This window comes from Mesoplodon mirus (assembly GCF_964341445.2).
Source record: "Mesoplodon mirus genome assembly, contig: HAP1_SCAFFOLD_975, whole genome shotgun sequence".
Classification (NCBI taxonomy): domain Eukaryota; kingdom Metazoa; phylum Chordata; class Mammalia; order Artiodactyla; family Ziphiidae; genus Mesoplodon; species Mesoplodon mirus.
Window position 1 is genome coordinate 53,964 of NW_028295073.1, and position 16,325 is coordinate 70,288.

General features: G+C 38.6%; 1 protein-coding gene across 1 annotated transcript; it reads left to right on the top strand.

The window, feature by feature from the left end:
- Window positions 1–564: 564 nt before the first annotated feature.
- Window positions 565–16,043, top strand: LOC309797787 (ferritin light chain-like; the record flags this gene model as incomplete). The annotated part of the gene is made up of 2 exons (XM_082646201.1): window positions 565–643; window positions 14,314–16,043. 2 exons carry the CDS (start codon window positions 565–567, stop codon window positions 14,988–14,990), a joined length of 756 nt encoding a protein of 251 aa, XP_082502327.1. The 3' UTR covers window positions 14,991–16,043.
- Window positions 16,044–16,325: the final 282 nt, after the last annotated feature.

Genomic DNA, 16,325 nt, shown 5'->3' on the forward strand with positions numbered 1-16,325 from the left:
TATCCTCTCTCCTTTGCTCTTCTGAGTTTCACGTTTTTACCTCCAGTCTCATTTTCAACCCTTATTATGGGATGCATCACCAAAATAGAAGAAAGTTCTTTCTGCTTTCCCTGTACCAGCCAATTATTCTACTTTGTTCTGTCTCTAACGAACAGAATGCGAAATCAACACAAAGCCTGATTATGAGACCTCTTCCAAGGGAAAGGTCTGAGAGTTGTCTATTTACTAATGAAGCTCAGTGTGTATTAAGGGTTGACTGAAGCAATCATCAGGAATTTTCATCCCTTAAATTAGTGTTTTCCACCAGAGGCACATCGTTCATTTCAGATAATATAACTTTTAAGTTCAGGATACAACTGGACAAAAGAAAAGAAAAAAAAGTAACCAACACAACATTTGCAGTAATAACACAGTAACAGCTATCATCCTTCCCTGAGGAATTCAGCCTACTTTATGGACACAATTTAGTACAAACTCACAAGAAAGCTAACAAAGCCCAAAACCACTTCACAAGAGTGTAGAGAGGTAAAGGTCAAAACTTATTACTGCCAGGCCCAGCAGACAATGGCACCTACCGGAAAGAGCACAGGACGGGAAAACCTGGAAGCCTGTGTTCCAGTTTCGGTTATTCCTGTAAGCATTGGTATGATCTGAGTGAACTCAGCCTGCTCTGCTTTTTCCGTTTATAAAAACCTACATCATCCTCTCATTAGAATGAAATGCCGCATCTGAAAAGTTGCAGATCTCTTTAGGAAAGAAACAAAACTCATGTTTCTAACCAAAATGGAATAATTCAGTCAATGGAGACATAATAAAAATCTGCCATAAAGCAACTGTTTACTTGAAATCTATCTTTTGTGGTGTATTTATATGGGTAAGGAGTGTATGGATATCATAAGTAGAGTTACCAATTCTTCCAGAAATCAAGGTCATTGAGTTCAGATTCCAACTTTGACCTTGACCCAGGCTTACAGAGATGTAACATGTGCCAATACCTCATATCCACCATACATGGGAGAAACAAGGTATGCAGACAGATCTTCTTCTAAGTACCCCATATGTAGTGGTTTTAATACAGGGTCTCAGATTCGTTGCCATTCTTCACATCCAGACGTGGGCATTTCCCCTTGAATTTGGGCAGGCTTTCCATGGCTTCAAACAGTAGAGCAGGGGTCAGTAAATTATGGCTGGTGGGCCAAATCTAGGCCTCTACCGGCTTTTATAAATGAAGCTTGATTGGAACACAGCCATGTTCCTTAGTATATGTATTGTTTGTGTCTGTTTTCACATCACAGCAGCGGAGCTAAGTAGTTGCAAAAGAGACTGTATGGCGTGTAAAGCCTAAAATATTGACCGTCTGACACTTTATGGAAAAAGGTCTCCAACGCCTGCAATAGTATAAAGTGATGCTATGTAACATCTAAGACTAGGTCATAAAAGGTCATGCAGCTTTTGCATGATTCTCCTGGAATGCTTCAACCCTGAACGCTCATTCTTGGGATACTCTATCTTGAATCCTAACTACCACGTTATGAGAAGTCCAAGCCACATGGGCAGCCATCTATAGGCACTCCAGGCAACAGTCCTTGTTGGGCCCAGTCTTCAAGTCATCCCATCTCAAGGGCCAGACATGTGAATTAAAATTATCTAGATGATTGCAGCCCCAGCCATTTGAATCCTCATGAGCTGAGGTTTCAGACATCAGTCACAGAGTAGAGACAAGCCATCTCCTCTGCGTACTGTTTGAATTGCTGACCCACAGAATCTGGGCACATATTAAAATTTTTGTTTATTTCACCACTAAGTTTGGACTTCTTTATTATGCAGCAATAGATAACTACAGCACTGTGTCTGTACACAGGAGATCTACGTTTCACAGAGCACATACTTTATTTATTTATTTATTTTTTTGCTTTAAAACAAATTTAATCAGTTATACATATACATATGTTCCCATATCCCCTCCCTTTTGCGTCTCCCTCCCTCCCTCCCTATCCCACCCCTCCAGGCGGTCACAAAGCACCGAGCTGATCTCCCTGGAGCACATACTTTTAGATGTGAATGTTGACTGCTCAATTTCTAAGAAGAACGTATACACACATATAGGTACAAAACATTTATGTATATGTAAATATTAGACCTATATAAACTAATCTATATTATCCATAAAATGAGGGGCCCTTGATAATGGCTAACATTTCTTTTCAGTATTTATTGTGTTCCAAGAACTGATAAATTCTTGCATTGTATGAATTTTCTCTTTTAACCCTCATAGCAACTCGCTGAGAGAAGTAATGTTATCTCTATATTATAGATGAGAAAACTGAGGCAAAAACAGATAACATGCTCAAGAGTACTCAACAAGTAAATTTTAGAGTCAAGATTGGAACCCAAGTTCTCAAGGTTTAGATCCCTTACTCTTAGTCACCAAGCTATATACTGAGTAAGGAGATGAAAGCTGAAGCCATTACCTCATGCTCAAGAAGTTAGACAGAAACTTAGCAGGCATGGTTGAAAGAAAACAGGACTTGGAGTCGTAAGTCCAGAGCCTGAGTTATGAAATGAATTCTCCTCTCATCTAGATATAGGTTTGTTTTTAGAAAATGAAAAAGATCACTGCATATTTTGATGGTTAATTTCTGTACTTAATGATTACAAAAGAATGGAATTTTACCAGGGAGCTATTTTGTAATGACATAACTTATTGATTCAAAATCAAACCTTTATTATAAATTCTTGATTCAAAAGCAAATCTTTATTAAGTCTCCGTTGCATCAGAAGTCTTTCCCATTCTTCATTTCTTTTAAAACCCTTTCCTGTCTACTCTTGGCCAAAGCTTGAAGCCTAATTTAACATTTGGAAATAAAATAATGAAATAGTCACAACACAGCAATGCCAATGCCTACTGAAATGGAAGCTCTAAATAATTTTTCAGATAATTTAGGAAATTAAAAATATTTACATCATAGATGCAAAGAGAGAAGTTACTTGTGTAATAAAATAAATGGTGAGACAAAAAGTTTCTGGTCAAGTAGGTTTGTTTAAATATGAACACTAATTTGAGCTCTATCCCGGTGCTAAAACCCAGTGACAGGTTGCATACAGTTTCTAAAGGGATAGTTCAGTGCATTGGGTCAAATTCATGCCATAAAATGTGGTATTATTAGTAGTACTAGAAGACAGAGTGTGACTGTCTTCTTTGGGACATAGATAAAGACCCCAAGTTAGACAATATCAAGGACAAGTTATGTAGAAGAAGATATTGTCTCAGTCCTTGGAACATGTCATCCAGGATTGAACAAGAGGTAGATTTATTATGAAGTACATGAAGCCAGAGACAGTAAGCAATGAGTGGTAGTTGGTTAAAATAGACAGGTTTTAGAAGTAGAGGCAGGGATGTAGAAAACAAACTTAGGGTTACCAGGGTATTGTGGCGGGGAGGCTAAATTGGGAGATTGGGGCTGAAATATACACACTGCTATACATAAAATAGATAACTAATAAGAACCTGCTCTTCTTATTAGCACAGGGAACTCCACTCAATACTCTGTAACGGGCTATTTGGAAGTGACTCTAAAAAAACATAAAAGTGGATATATGTATATGTATAACGGATTCACTTTGCTGTACATGTGAAATTAACACAACACTGTAAATCAACTATATTCCAATAAAATTTTTTTAAAAAATAGGTTTTAAGAACCATAGTCAGGGAGCAGTGTGGATTGGAAAGACCTGGCAAGAAATATTTCTGCATCTTCAGACAATGTTCCCCAAGCTGGCTATTGCAAGGGTGAGCATTTAAGAGATCTTTGACCTAAGGAGGACAGGAGATTAACAATCAACCCCAATGTGCATGAATTATTCTCCTCTGTGTTATCAGAAATCAGATGGCATCCTAGAGCAAGGGTCAGCAGATCTTTTCTGTAAAGGGTCAGATAGTAAATATTTTGGATTTTGTGTACCATACCTCTCCGTTGCAACTGCCTATCTGCTGCTGTAGCACAGAAACAGCCATGCACCATACGTTAATGAATGGGTGTGGCTGTGTTCAAGCAAAATGTTATGTACAAAACCAGGAGTCAAGCGAGATCTGATCAGTGGGCCAGAGTTTGTGGACCCCAGTTCTGGGTCAGTGTTCACAGCTGAATGAGTCATGAGGCCTTAAGTTCCAGTTCTCATTGTACTACTTTCTACCTGGGTGAACTTGGGTTCATCCTTTTATTTATATGGGCCACTATATTAGTCAAGCTTCTCCAGAAAAACAGAACCAACAGCATGTGTATACAATGTGCCCATATATATTGATAGATCTAGATATCAATATTGATACCTAGATCTATATCCATATCTATATAAAGATAGAGAAAGAGAGAGAGAGATTTTAAACAATTGGTTCACACAATAATAGAGGCTTGGTCAATTCAAAATCTGCAGGTTAGGCTGTCTAGAGACTCTAGGAAGAGTTGCAGTTCAATTTCTGTAAGTCTTCTGGCAGAATTCCTTTTTGCGACAGGGAGGTCAGTCTCTGTTTTATTAAGAGCTTCAACTGATTGGATGAGGCGCACCCATACTATGGAGGATAATCTGCTGTACTCAAAGTCCAACACCAATTTAAATATGAATTTCATCCAAAAACACCATCACAGAGACTACCCTGGTGGCGCAGTGGTTAAGAATCCGCCTGCAAATGCAGGGGACACAGGTTTGAGCCCTGGTCTGGGAAGATCCCATGTGCCGTGGAGGAAATAAGCCCGTGCACCACAGCTACTGAGCCCGTGCACCTAGAGCCCATGCTCTGCAACAAGAGAAGCCACCGCAATGAGAAGCCTGCACACCAAAACAAAGAGTAGCCCTCGCTTGCTGCAAGTAGAGAAAGCCCACGTGTGACAACGAAGACCCAACGCAGCCAAAAATATAAATAAATAAATAAATAAATACAAATTGTAAAAAACACGAAAACACCATCACAGAAATATCCAGAATAATATCTGACCAAATAACCGGGCATGGTGGCCCAGACAAATTGACATAGAAAATTAACCACCTAAGACATAGTTTTGTGATCTTTTACTGAGAAATTTGACTTATCTGAACTATTTTGATAACTAGAAGATACCTTCTAGAGGTAACACCCTCAGGCTTTTACATGGTAGGCAGTAGAGGGAAAGAGCCCATTTGTCCAGTCAGATGACACCTAAAGGATAAAATTCTGTCTTCTCTTTCCAACCCACAAGGATGAATGCCAAAAATACATCACTTATATCTGCTTTAGCTAACATAGGATAGGCCTGGAACAGACCTATGCTCCCAGTAAGCCTCATGAAATGCTATTTCATTAAGGGGAGACTTTACTTGCTAAGATTAGAAGCAAAAGAGAGTGGTGGATGAAACACTGCCCAAGGATATAAGTTCATGCAAGGAAGCAGGAGAGAGAATGGGTATCCGAAGATGTGCACTCTAAGCCAACACTAATTCCAAAGCATCAGGTTATAATTCAGGGAGCACAACTGCTGGGGTTTTTTTCCCCCTCTTTTTTTCCCCCAAAGAGGGACAAATCAAGCATACTGACAAAGGAAGAGCATTAGTCACCACAGATAAATTCCTTTTTAGAGGTGATCTCGCAAATAATTTGGCTCAGTGTAGACTATGATTTGGTTCCAAAAACCATAAGCTAGAGCATTTCATTCCAGGTCCCTCCTCAAATATCCATGATAGGTAGAAATTTGGCATCAGTAGTTCTTGAAATCTCCCCAGGTGATTATAATATGCAACCAGGGCTGAGAATCTGGAGATGTAGAGAGAATTTAAATTCAACTTTAGTTAAACAGTAAAACAAGCTCTGACTCTACTGGCTGGAGCTAGAAAAGGGATATGCATTTACTGGGATGAGAAGATAAAGAAAACCAGGGAGTAAATCAAATGCTTTACACCTGTGCTTAGCTAATTGTTACTCAGATAATTCAGACAATCTTACAGCACCTGAACCCTGAAATTCCTTAGTTCTGTTTAAAAAAAAAAGAAACTCTTCAAGTAACTGAACTCTGAGAATCATGTAAATCATAAAGAAAAAGAAGAAATCTTATTTTTTGAATTAGTTGATTTCATATATACTGTTTCACTTTCATGATATTAACTAGTTAGCTTTCTTTCCATTTTATGTTTGAGGAAAGTAAGGCTTTAAAAATCTCAGTAATTTTCTCAAGGTCACTTGTTAAGGGTGTGGTAGGCAGCATAATGGCTCCTAAAAATGCCCTCACCCTAATCCCTAGAACCTATTAATATGTTACCTTACATGGTGAAGAGGACTTTGCAGATATGACTGAAGTTATAGACCTTGAGATAGAAAGATTATCCTGGATTACCTCATGGAACAAATCTAATTGCATGAGTCCTTAAAAGTAGAAAACCATTCCCAACTGTAGAAAGAGAAAGAGAGAGATGTCCTAATAGAAGCAGAATCAGAGATTCAACATTTTGGGTTTTGTAGGTGGAGAAAGGGGACTCTGAGTCAAGGACTACAAGTGACCACTGGAAGCGGATAAAGTACAGGGAACAGAAACACCCCTAAGAGCCTCCAGAAAAGAATGTAGCTCTGCCAACACTTTCTTTTTCTTTTTTAACCATCTATATTGGAGTATAACTGATTTACAATGGTGTGTTAGTTTCTGCTTCATAACAAAGTGAATCAGCTATACGTATACATATATCCCCATATCTCCTCCCTCTTGCATCTCCCTACCACCCTCCATTCCCGATCGCACCCCTGTAGGTGGACACAAGGCACAGAGCTGATCTCCCTGTGCTTTGCAGCTGCTTCCCACTAGCTATCTATTTTACATTTGGTAGTGTATATATGTCCATGCCACTCTCTCACTTCATCCCAGATTACACTTCCCCCTCCCTGTGTCCACAAGTCCACTCTCTATGGCTACGTCTTTATTCCTGCCCTGCCCCCTAGGTTCTTCATAACCATTTTTTCTTTTTTTTAGATTCCATATATATGTGTTAGCATACGGTATATGTTTTTCTCTTTCTGACTTACTTCACTCTGTATGACAGTCTCTAGGTCAATCCACCTCACTACAAATAACTCAATTTCATTTCTTTTTATGGCTAAGTAATATTCCATTGTATATATGTGCCACATCTTTATCCATTCATCTGTCGATCCTGCCAACACTTTTACTTTACTCAATTGAGACCAATGTCAGATTTGTAAGGTAATCAATTGACATTGTTTTGAGTCACTATATTTGTGGTAATTTGTATGAAAGCAATAAAAAACTATTACAGGGGTCCTACAGGAGCAAGGCTATATATTTATACTTAAGTATTTCTGAAATGAATTTAACCTTGTGATTGACAGCAGCAGCAGCTTCCAAGGGATCCCACCACACACCTGAGGCAAATGCAGCCTAATACAAAGCAGTGACAGCAGCAGGTCACTGCCCCACACTTGGGGTAGAGGGGGACTCGATCTACTGTAGCAGCAGCATAGCCTGAATGGGAACCCATCCTCCTGTGGCACTAGTCCCATCAACATTAGTCTAATCTGCTAGCACCTGCTGCGCCAACAGGCCCAACATATACAAACCCTCCAACTCAGCAGCATTAAGTGAGCCAGACTCAGTGTTTCCTGAAACTCATATCCAATGGCACTGGAAAGCCCAGATATCACCTAATGTTATGAAAACATAAAAAAAAAACAATAACAGAAGACTGGGAACTTCAGAAAGAAAAGGGGAACAATGGAATGGGTGAAAACAAATGGGGTATATATAAGAGACTATCATTAGCCTCATGAGTTTCTTAAATACTATCTGATGGTCAAAGCAAATATTATGACACCATCTGATGTGGTTCTCAATGTAGAGAAAGGAAATACTACAGAAAATCATACTTTAAAACTGGGGAATAGTAAGAGACTAAATGGAAGTAAAATTTTGGAACTTCACTTAAAGTAATAAAACACTGATTCCCGTAGGCTATGGTAAGTTACATATGTATACTGTGATGCCAAAAGCAACCACTAAGAAAACTATACAAACAGTATACACAAATGATTATAAATAAATTAAATTAAAATGGACTTATTAAAAAATGTTTAAGTAACCCACCAGGCAAAATAAGAGAAACACAGGATTGAGAAACTAAGGTAAAAGACAAAACAAAAAATAAAATGGTAGACCTAATCTTTAACATAGCAATAATTACATTAACTGTACATGATCTAAATAACAAAGTCAAAGACAGAGATTGGAAGAGTAGATTAAAAATTCACAAGCATGATCCAACTATATACTGTCTATAAGAAGTTTACTTTAAACATCATGATATAGGTAGTTCAAAGTAAAAGGAAGATAATGATATATCATGTGAACGTTAATCAGAAAAAGTAGGAATGGCTATATTAATATCAGATAAAGTAGACTTCAGAGCAAAGGAAATTATTAGGGGCAAAGAGGGTCATTACATAAAGATAACAGGAATAATCCACCTAGATGACCTAATGATACTAAATGTGTGTGCACCAAACAACAGAACTTCAAAATACATGAAGCAAACACTGAAAAAGTAGTAAAAGGAGAAAATTTTAAATCCACAATTATTATTTGAGACTTCAGCACAGCAATTTATAGAACTACCAGAGAGAAAAATCAGCAAGAATATGGAAGAAATGAAAACATCATCAATCAATAGGATATAACTGACATTTAAAGAACACACTCAGTAACAGCAGAATACATATTCAAGTGTCCATGGAATATTCACTCATATACTATATACTGGGCAATAAAAAGAACCTTAGCAGGGCTTCCCTGGTGGCGCAGTGGTTGAGAGTCCGCCTGCCGATGCAGGGGACACGGGTTCGTGCCCCGATCCCGGAAGATCCCACATGCCGCGGAGCGGCTGGGCCCGCGAGCCATGGCCGCGGAGCCTGTGTGTCCGGAGCCTGTGCTCCGCAACGGGAGAGGCCACAGCAGTGAGAGGCCCGCGTACAGCAAAAAAAAAAAAAAAAAAGAACCTTAGCAGATTTAAATTGTAATGTGCCTAAGTGTTGGATGCTAAGACTCAGAGGTTTTCTTATTTCTTTCATTTATATATTCATAAAAAAATTAGCAGATTTAAAAGAATTAAAATCATAGAGTATGTTCTCTAGCCATAATGGAATCAGACTAGAAATCAATAACAGAAAGACAACAGGAAAATCTTCAATCACGTGGAAACTAAACATCACAATTCCAAATAACTCATGGGTAAAAAAGACAGCACCAACGAAATATTTTTTAATGCATAGAAAAAAAGAAAATGGAGATATAACAGATCAAAGTTTGCAGAATGAAGTGAAAGCAATGCTGAAAGGGAAGTTTATAGCACTAAATTGGGAAAGAAAGTATTTCAAAGCAATAATCTAATTTTCTATATTACAACAGTAAAAAAGGAAGAGGAAAAGACACTAAACAAGCAGAAAGAAGGAAATAATAAAGATGAAATAGAAATCCATGAAACTGAAAACAGGAAAATAGGGGGGAAAAATCAATGAAACAAAAGGCTGGTTCTTGGAAATAAACAATCTAATCAATAAAGATCTAGCAAGACTGATAAAGATAAAAAGATGGATGGCACAAATCACAGATATCAGAAATGCAACCAGGGATACCATGACATATCCTGCAGGTTAATAAGGGACAAGTTGCTATGAACAAGTCTACACTATAAATTCAAAAATGTAGATGAAATGGACCAATGCTTCTACACTCAAAACTACCCAAACTCAGCCAAGATGAAATAGATAATCTCAATTTTCCTGTAACCATTAGAAACACTGATTTTTCATTTAAAAACTCCCAAAAGGAATATTCAGGCTTAGATGTTTCACTTTTACCCAAGACATAAAGAATTAACACCAATTTTACATGATTTGATAAGAAAGAGAAGTAGAAGGAACAGTTCCTAATTAAATTTATGAAGCCAGTATTACCTTGATACCAAAACCGGACAGGGATAGGATAGAAAGAAGAAAACTACAGACCAATATTTTTTATGAAATTGGCTGTAAAAATCCTCTGCCAAATATTAGAAAATTAAATCCAGAAATATATAAAAAGAATAATATACCATGACCAAGTGGCATTTATTCTAGTTATGCGAAGTTGGTTAAATATTTGAAAATCAAACAATGTTATCCACCATATCCAATAGATTAAAGGGAAAAGTCATGTGATCCTATCCAATAATGCAGAGAAAGCACTTGACAAAATCCAATCCCATTCATGATTGTAAAAAAAGAAGAAAAAAGAACTCCAAGCAAACTAGGAATAGAAAAGGAACATACTGAAACTCATAAAGATGATCTACAAACAACCTATACCGACATTATATTTAACTGTGAAAGACTGAATGCTTTCTCTGTAAGATCAGAAACAAGGCACGGATATCTGCTCTCACCACTTTTATTAAATATATTACTGGAGGTTCTAGTAAGAAAATAAGCAAAAATAAATAAATACATAAATTTAAATGTTAAAGTTTTAAAAAGTTCATTTAAAAGATAAAAGGACTATTCCTACTATGTTGAATAGGAAGGAATATATCCTACTGAATGTTGAAGAGTAATATATCCTATTATATTGCCTAAGGAAAAGTAAAACTGTCTGTGTCTGAAGAGGAGATGATAATCTAAATGGAGAAAATACCGAGGAATCCACAAAAAGCTTGAGAAATAATATTAGTTTGTAAATGTTTTAGAGTACAAGATCAACACAATTTTATCACATTATATATTAATAACAAATGTGTAGAAGCTTAAATTAAAATATGTGATGCCATTTACAACTGACCTAAATAAATACTTAAATACAAGCCCAATAAGACATTTATAGGACCTCTATACTGAAAATTACAAAATGCTGATGAAGAAAAATTTTAAAGTCCCAAACAAATAGGGAGACATACCTTGTTCATGGATTAGAAAACACAACATAATAAAGATGTCAATTCTCCCCAAGTTAAGAGGCTTAACACAATTACTCTTAAAATGCCCTCAAGGTTTTTGCGGATATAGACAAGCTTTTTCTAAGATTTGTATGGTAAGAAGAGGCTGAAGAATAGCTAAAACAATTTGTAAAGGAAGATTAAAATGGGAGGAATTAATCCACCCAATTTCAAGACTTCGCAGTAATTTTGGAGGGTAGATACATAGATCAATGGAATGGAAGAGAGAACCCAGAAATAGACTGACATAAATACATTTAACCTGTTTTTGACAGCAGTGCAAAAGCTATCAAGGAAGAGTAGACATTTCAAAACATGGTACTGAAACAGTTGGACATCCCTCGACAAAAACAAACAAAAAATGAACCTTAACCTAAACCTCCACACCTTACACAAAAATTAAATCAAAGTGGATCATAATCTTAAATGTAAAAGCAGGACATTTTTAGAAAAAGAAATAGGAGAAAATCTTTGGCATCTAGAACTAGGTGAATAATTCTTAGACTTGACACCGAAAGTATGATCAATAAAAGCAAAAACTGATAAATTGGATCTCATCAAAATGAGTTAAAAATGCTTCATAGAAGATCCTTTTAAGTGGATGAAAACTCAAATTACACAGTGGGAAAACATATTTGAAAATCCCATATGAGACAGATGACTTGTATCTATAATATACAAAGAACTCTCCAAACAACTTAAAAAAATCCAACTAGAAAATAGGCAGAAGACAGGAACAGACATTTCATGGAAGAGAATATACACATGGCAAAGAAGCACATGAAAAGATGCTCAACATCATTAGCATTAGGGAAATGCAAATTAAGACCATAATGAGATATCAGAGAATAACTAAAATTATAGTGACAACATCAAATGCTGGCGAGTACGTAGAAAAGTTATATCACGTCACTGGTGGAAAAATAAAATGGTTTAGCCACTCTGAGAAACAGCTTGACAGTCTCTTTTAATCCTAAAAGTAGATTCACCCTACAACGCAGTACTTGTACTCTTGAGCATTTATCCAAAAGAAACAAAAAATTAAGTTCCCACAGAAACTTACACATAAATGTTCAGAGCAGTTTTATTTATAATAGCCCAAAACTGGCAACTACCCAAATGTCTTTCAATGGATGAATGTTGAAACAAATTGTGATAAAATCTTATGATAGAATACTACGGAGCAACGAAAAGGAACAAATTATTAATATATGCAAAAATTAAAATGAACTTCAAGGGAATGATGCTGAAGAAAAAAATTTTAAAAGCCAATCTCCGAAGATTAAGTAATTCATGATTATGTTTACATATTATTCTTAAAATAACAAAACTGTGGAGATGGAGAACAGATTAGAAGTTGCCAAGGGTTAGAGATGGGGGTAGAAGGTACAGTGGGGAAACTTTGTGAGGTTTTTGTGGTCCCAGTACAAATAATACAGCACTCTTGGTTTTAATCCCTAAAGATGTTTAAAAACAATTCCTAATAAGAATTGTCCAGATATTTAGCAATGGCAGCAGATTACAGGTATAGCTCCCCAACATGACAACTTCAAAAGAGATTGTACTAATTCAATGCATATGTTAATTTTTAAAAGGCCAGTCACAGTACTTAAATGGTATATATCTTAACGATATTATTCTAAGTATCTAGTTATACCAGATGGACTAGCAGGATTTTCTGTACATTCAATCTTATTTAAGACAGTAAATCTTATAATAAGACAGTTAAAAAAAGAAAAAGAAAAAAAAACAAACCTCAACTACAGTTGGATATTCTCATAGGAAGATGAGGTGAAAAAGGTAGCAGTGGTTCAAAAGCTTAAGCAGTGGCACCTAAATTTGGCTGCATATTAGAATCATCTGAAGCACTTTTTAAAAACCCTCACACTGACTGTTGGTCATCCTAGACCAATAAAATAACTTTAAATCTGCTCAGACGATGCCAGTGTCTAGCCAGAACTGAGAACCAGCGGACTAAGCAGAAGGGGATGTTTCTACAAAGATTTCTTAATAATAAGTCCTTTCACCCAATCAGATTTACCTTCCCACAAAGGGGTAAAGAAGGCTAGATGTTGTCCATACTTGCTTCGCTTTAATTAGCACTTGTGACTTGCCCAAATCCTAGATCATGTTTCCCCTAAATTTCATGTTATTCCCTAAGTTTTTCAAACCCAGGGCTAAGGGGTTTGCCAGGATGAGATTTTAAGTGTTCACACAGGGGAAGTCCCTGGCAAACCAGGACAGCGGTCACTCTACATTGAATTGTAAAGCATCCTAAATAACCCTGCCACTGCTCCCAGATACTAGTCTGTGCCAACCAGTGGAGAAAAGGCATTCTCCATTACTACCACGGCAAATGCTGCTGTACTTGCCTTGGCTACTCCCTATCTTTTCCAGGCGTCACTCCCCTTCACCTGCTGGTGGACGCTTTGGCCAGCTGACAATGCAGATATTTTCAAACTTTAAGGTGAATAAAAATCATATGGAGGGCCTGTTATAACAGAGATCACTGAGCCCCACTAGAGTTGCTGATTCCATAGGGCTGGGATAGGGCCCTAAAACTTGAATATCTGACACATTATCAGGGGATGCTGGTAAAGCTGGTCAGGTTGTTACCGAATGCAGGTTCATGTGTCTGAAGCACAGTGAGGCCAAACAAACCTAAAGGTTGGAGTCTGGAGAAGAGAAAGGTTTATTGCAGGATCGAGCAAGGAGAGGGGTGGTCCGTGTTCCAAAACCCCTGAAATCTCCAAAGGATTTCAGCAAAGCATTTTTAAAGGCCAGGTGAGGGAGGGACATCCCAGGGCATGTGATCAGCTCGTGCACAATCCTCTGACTGGCTGATGTTGAGGCCACAAGGCAGGTAACATTATCCATCCTTAGGTGCCAGAAGGTCTGGGGGCTACATGCTCATGATCATCAAAGAGTTCATTTCTTCCATTGGGTGGTGGTTTTTAGCATCTGAAAACTCAAGAAATATGCCTGAGATACTATTATCTGAGTACTTCAGAGAGAAACTACAATAGAGGATATGGTGATGGGTCTGTCCTAGGAAGGCCCCATAGGGTACTGCTTGGTTACAAGGTGACCATACTTTGAGAACCACTGCTCTAGTGGCTTGGAATGTTAAGAAAGTAATGGAAGAATCCCTTCCCAGATCTAGATTCTAGTATCACCAGCTATTTTGGTGGGAGGAAGGGTAAGTTTTGTCCTTGCTTGGACTTCTTGTTCATTTATATCAAAGCCTATTTGAGGCAGTGCACTCGGCAGTCCTGCAGATCTGTCTTTTGCTTCAACAGTGTTTGGAATGAACAGACCCAGGGACGCTCCTTGCTCCAGCCCCCGACCACCCTCCAACCTTTCTTCCTTTTGCAACCTTTGGAATCAGACACTCAGCTATCCTCAGCCTCCAGGACAGGCCAACAGCAGTTTTTGAGCTTAGCTCCTTATCACTGATCAACCACGAGTTCCCAGGTTCGTCAGAATTATTCCACCGAGGTGGAAGCCGCCACCCACCGCCTGTTCAACATGCATCTGTGGACACTTACCTCTCTCTGAGCATCTATTTCGACAGCAACAATGGGACTCTGGACAGTATGGGCCACATTTTTCGCCAACTGGCTGAGGAGAAGTGTGAGGGCGCCCAGCGCCTCTTGAAAATGCAAAACCAGTGCTGCGGCCGCGCCCTCTTCCAGGAGGCGCGGAAGCCTTCTCAGGATGAGTGGGGTAAAACCCAGGATGCTGTGGAAGCCGCCATTCTTAGGGAGAAGAATCTGAACCAGGCACTATCGGATCTGCGCGCCCTGGGTCCTGCCCGTGCAGACTCCCAGCTCTGTGACTTCCTGGAGAGCCGCTTCCTGGAGGAGCAGGTGAAACTCATCCAGAAGATGGGCGACCACCTGACCAACCTCCGCAGGCTGGCTGGTCCGCAGGCTGTGCTGGGCGAGTATCTCTTTGAAAGGCTCACCCTCGAGCCAAACAGGAGTCTCTGAAGTCCAGCCGCGTCTGAGGAGACCCTCTGGCGTCAGAGCTTCTGCCTGAAGCCCCGCTCTGCAGCCACTAGGCAGCTTTGTAACCGCCCTGGAGCCCTCTCCCAAGCCTTGGACCAAATGGAAACAGTAACGTTTTTTGCAGAAGGAAAAAAAAGCCTATTTGAAATACAAACACAACAAAGCGAAAAAAAGAAATATATACATATATTCACGTTCTTTTAACATATGAATTGCCCCACTTTATCTGTGTGAAATAAGTTTGTTCCCATTATTGGGCTGGTTCTCAAGCTTTGCTGCTCGTTTGAATTACCTAAAGAGCTTGGAAGAAAAACATTGGTGTCTGGGTCCCAGCCCCAGAGATTTTGATTCAGTAGGTCTAGGGAGGAGCCTGGGCACGGGGAGGTCTCAGAGTTCCCCAGGTGATTCTAATGTGCAGCAACTTTGTGAACCACCTCTTGGCTTCAATGCAGCTAGTCATCAGATATTAAATCTAAGACACATGGACTACTAGTGCGTGAGCTCTGTTGCTAGGTGTATTCCATTTTCTTCCTCCTGGAAGATTCGTGCCAGGGAAAATGATTGATAGTTGTGTTACTTCTCTGAAATGGATGGAAATTTCCAATTAGCGTGAACAGGGGAGGGTGAATGGGTGAATGCAATAAGGTGTATCATTTACGTATTGCCCTATGTGTATGGCTAGAAGCTTTTGCAACTGAGGTCTGCCCTACTTTTCATGCTAATGGTAATGCTTGTCCTCCTAATGCAGCTGTAAACTTTATAAGCCCATAGGTAGACAGCATCACAAAATATTTACCCCTCCCCACTGGCCCACTCTCAAGCTTCACTCCCCTTCCCCAATACACAAATGTGCATCAATGCGCTTGAGACCAATATCAACATACTGACCTTCAATTCTTCTACTTTGCAGCTTCCCTCTTATCAGGAGATGTCAGCATTTAGTGCAAGGACAAATGCTTGCCTCTTGAGGAGTAATGTAGACAAAGCCTCCAAGAGACAAATAGCCCTCAGGGAGGGGGAAAAAGTCTTTCAAAAAGGTTGATGCCCAGAGGAGGCATTTTCAGTCATCTCAGCTTAGAGGTCAAATATCCAAAATTAAAAAGGTTAAAAAAAAAGAAGAAGAAAGCAAGGAAGAAAAGAAGGAAACAATTTTCTTATCTCATAGTAATAAGGCAGTTTTCCTTAAAAAAAAAGACTTAAGACTTAAATTCTCTTTCCTAATCAAAATGTGCTTTTCCATCTTTAGACTCTTCCTCTTATATCCTGTATTATTCATGATGTTTAATTCTTGAAATAGCACATGGCTGAAAACAGAAG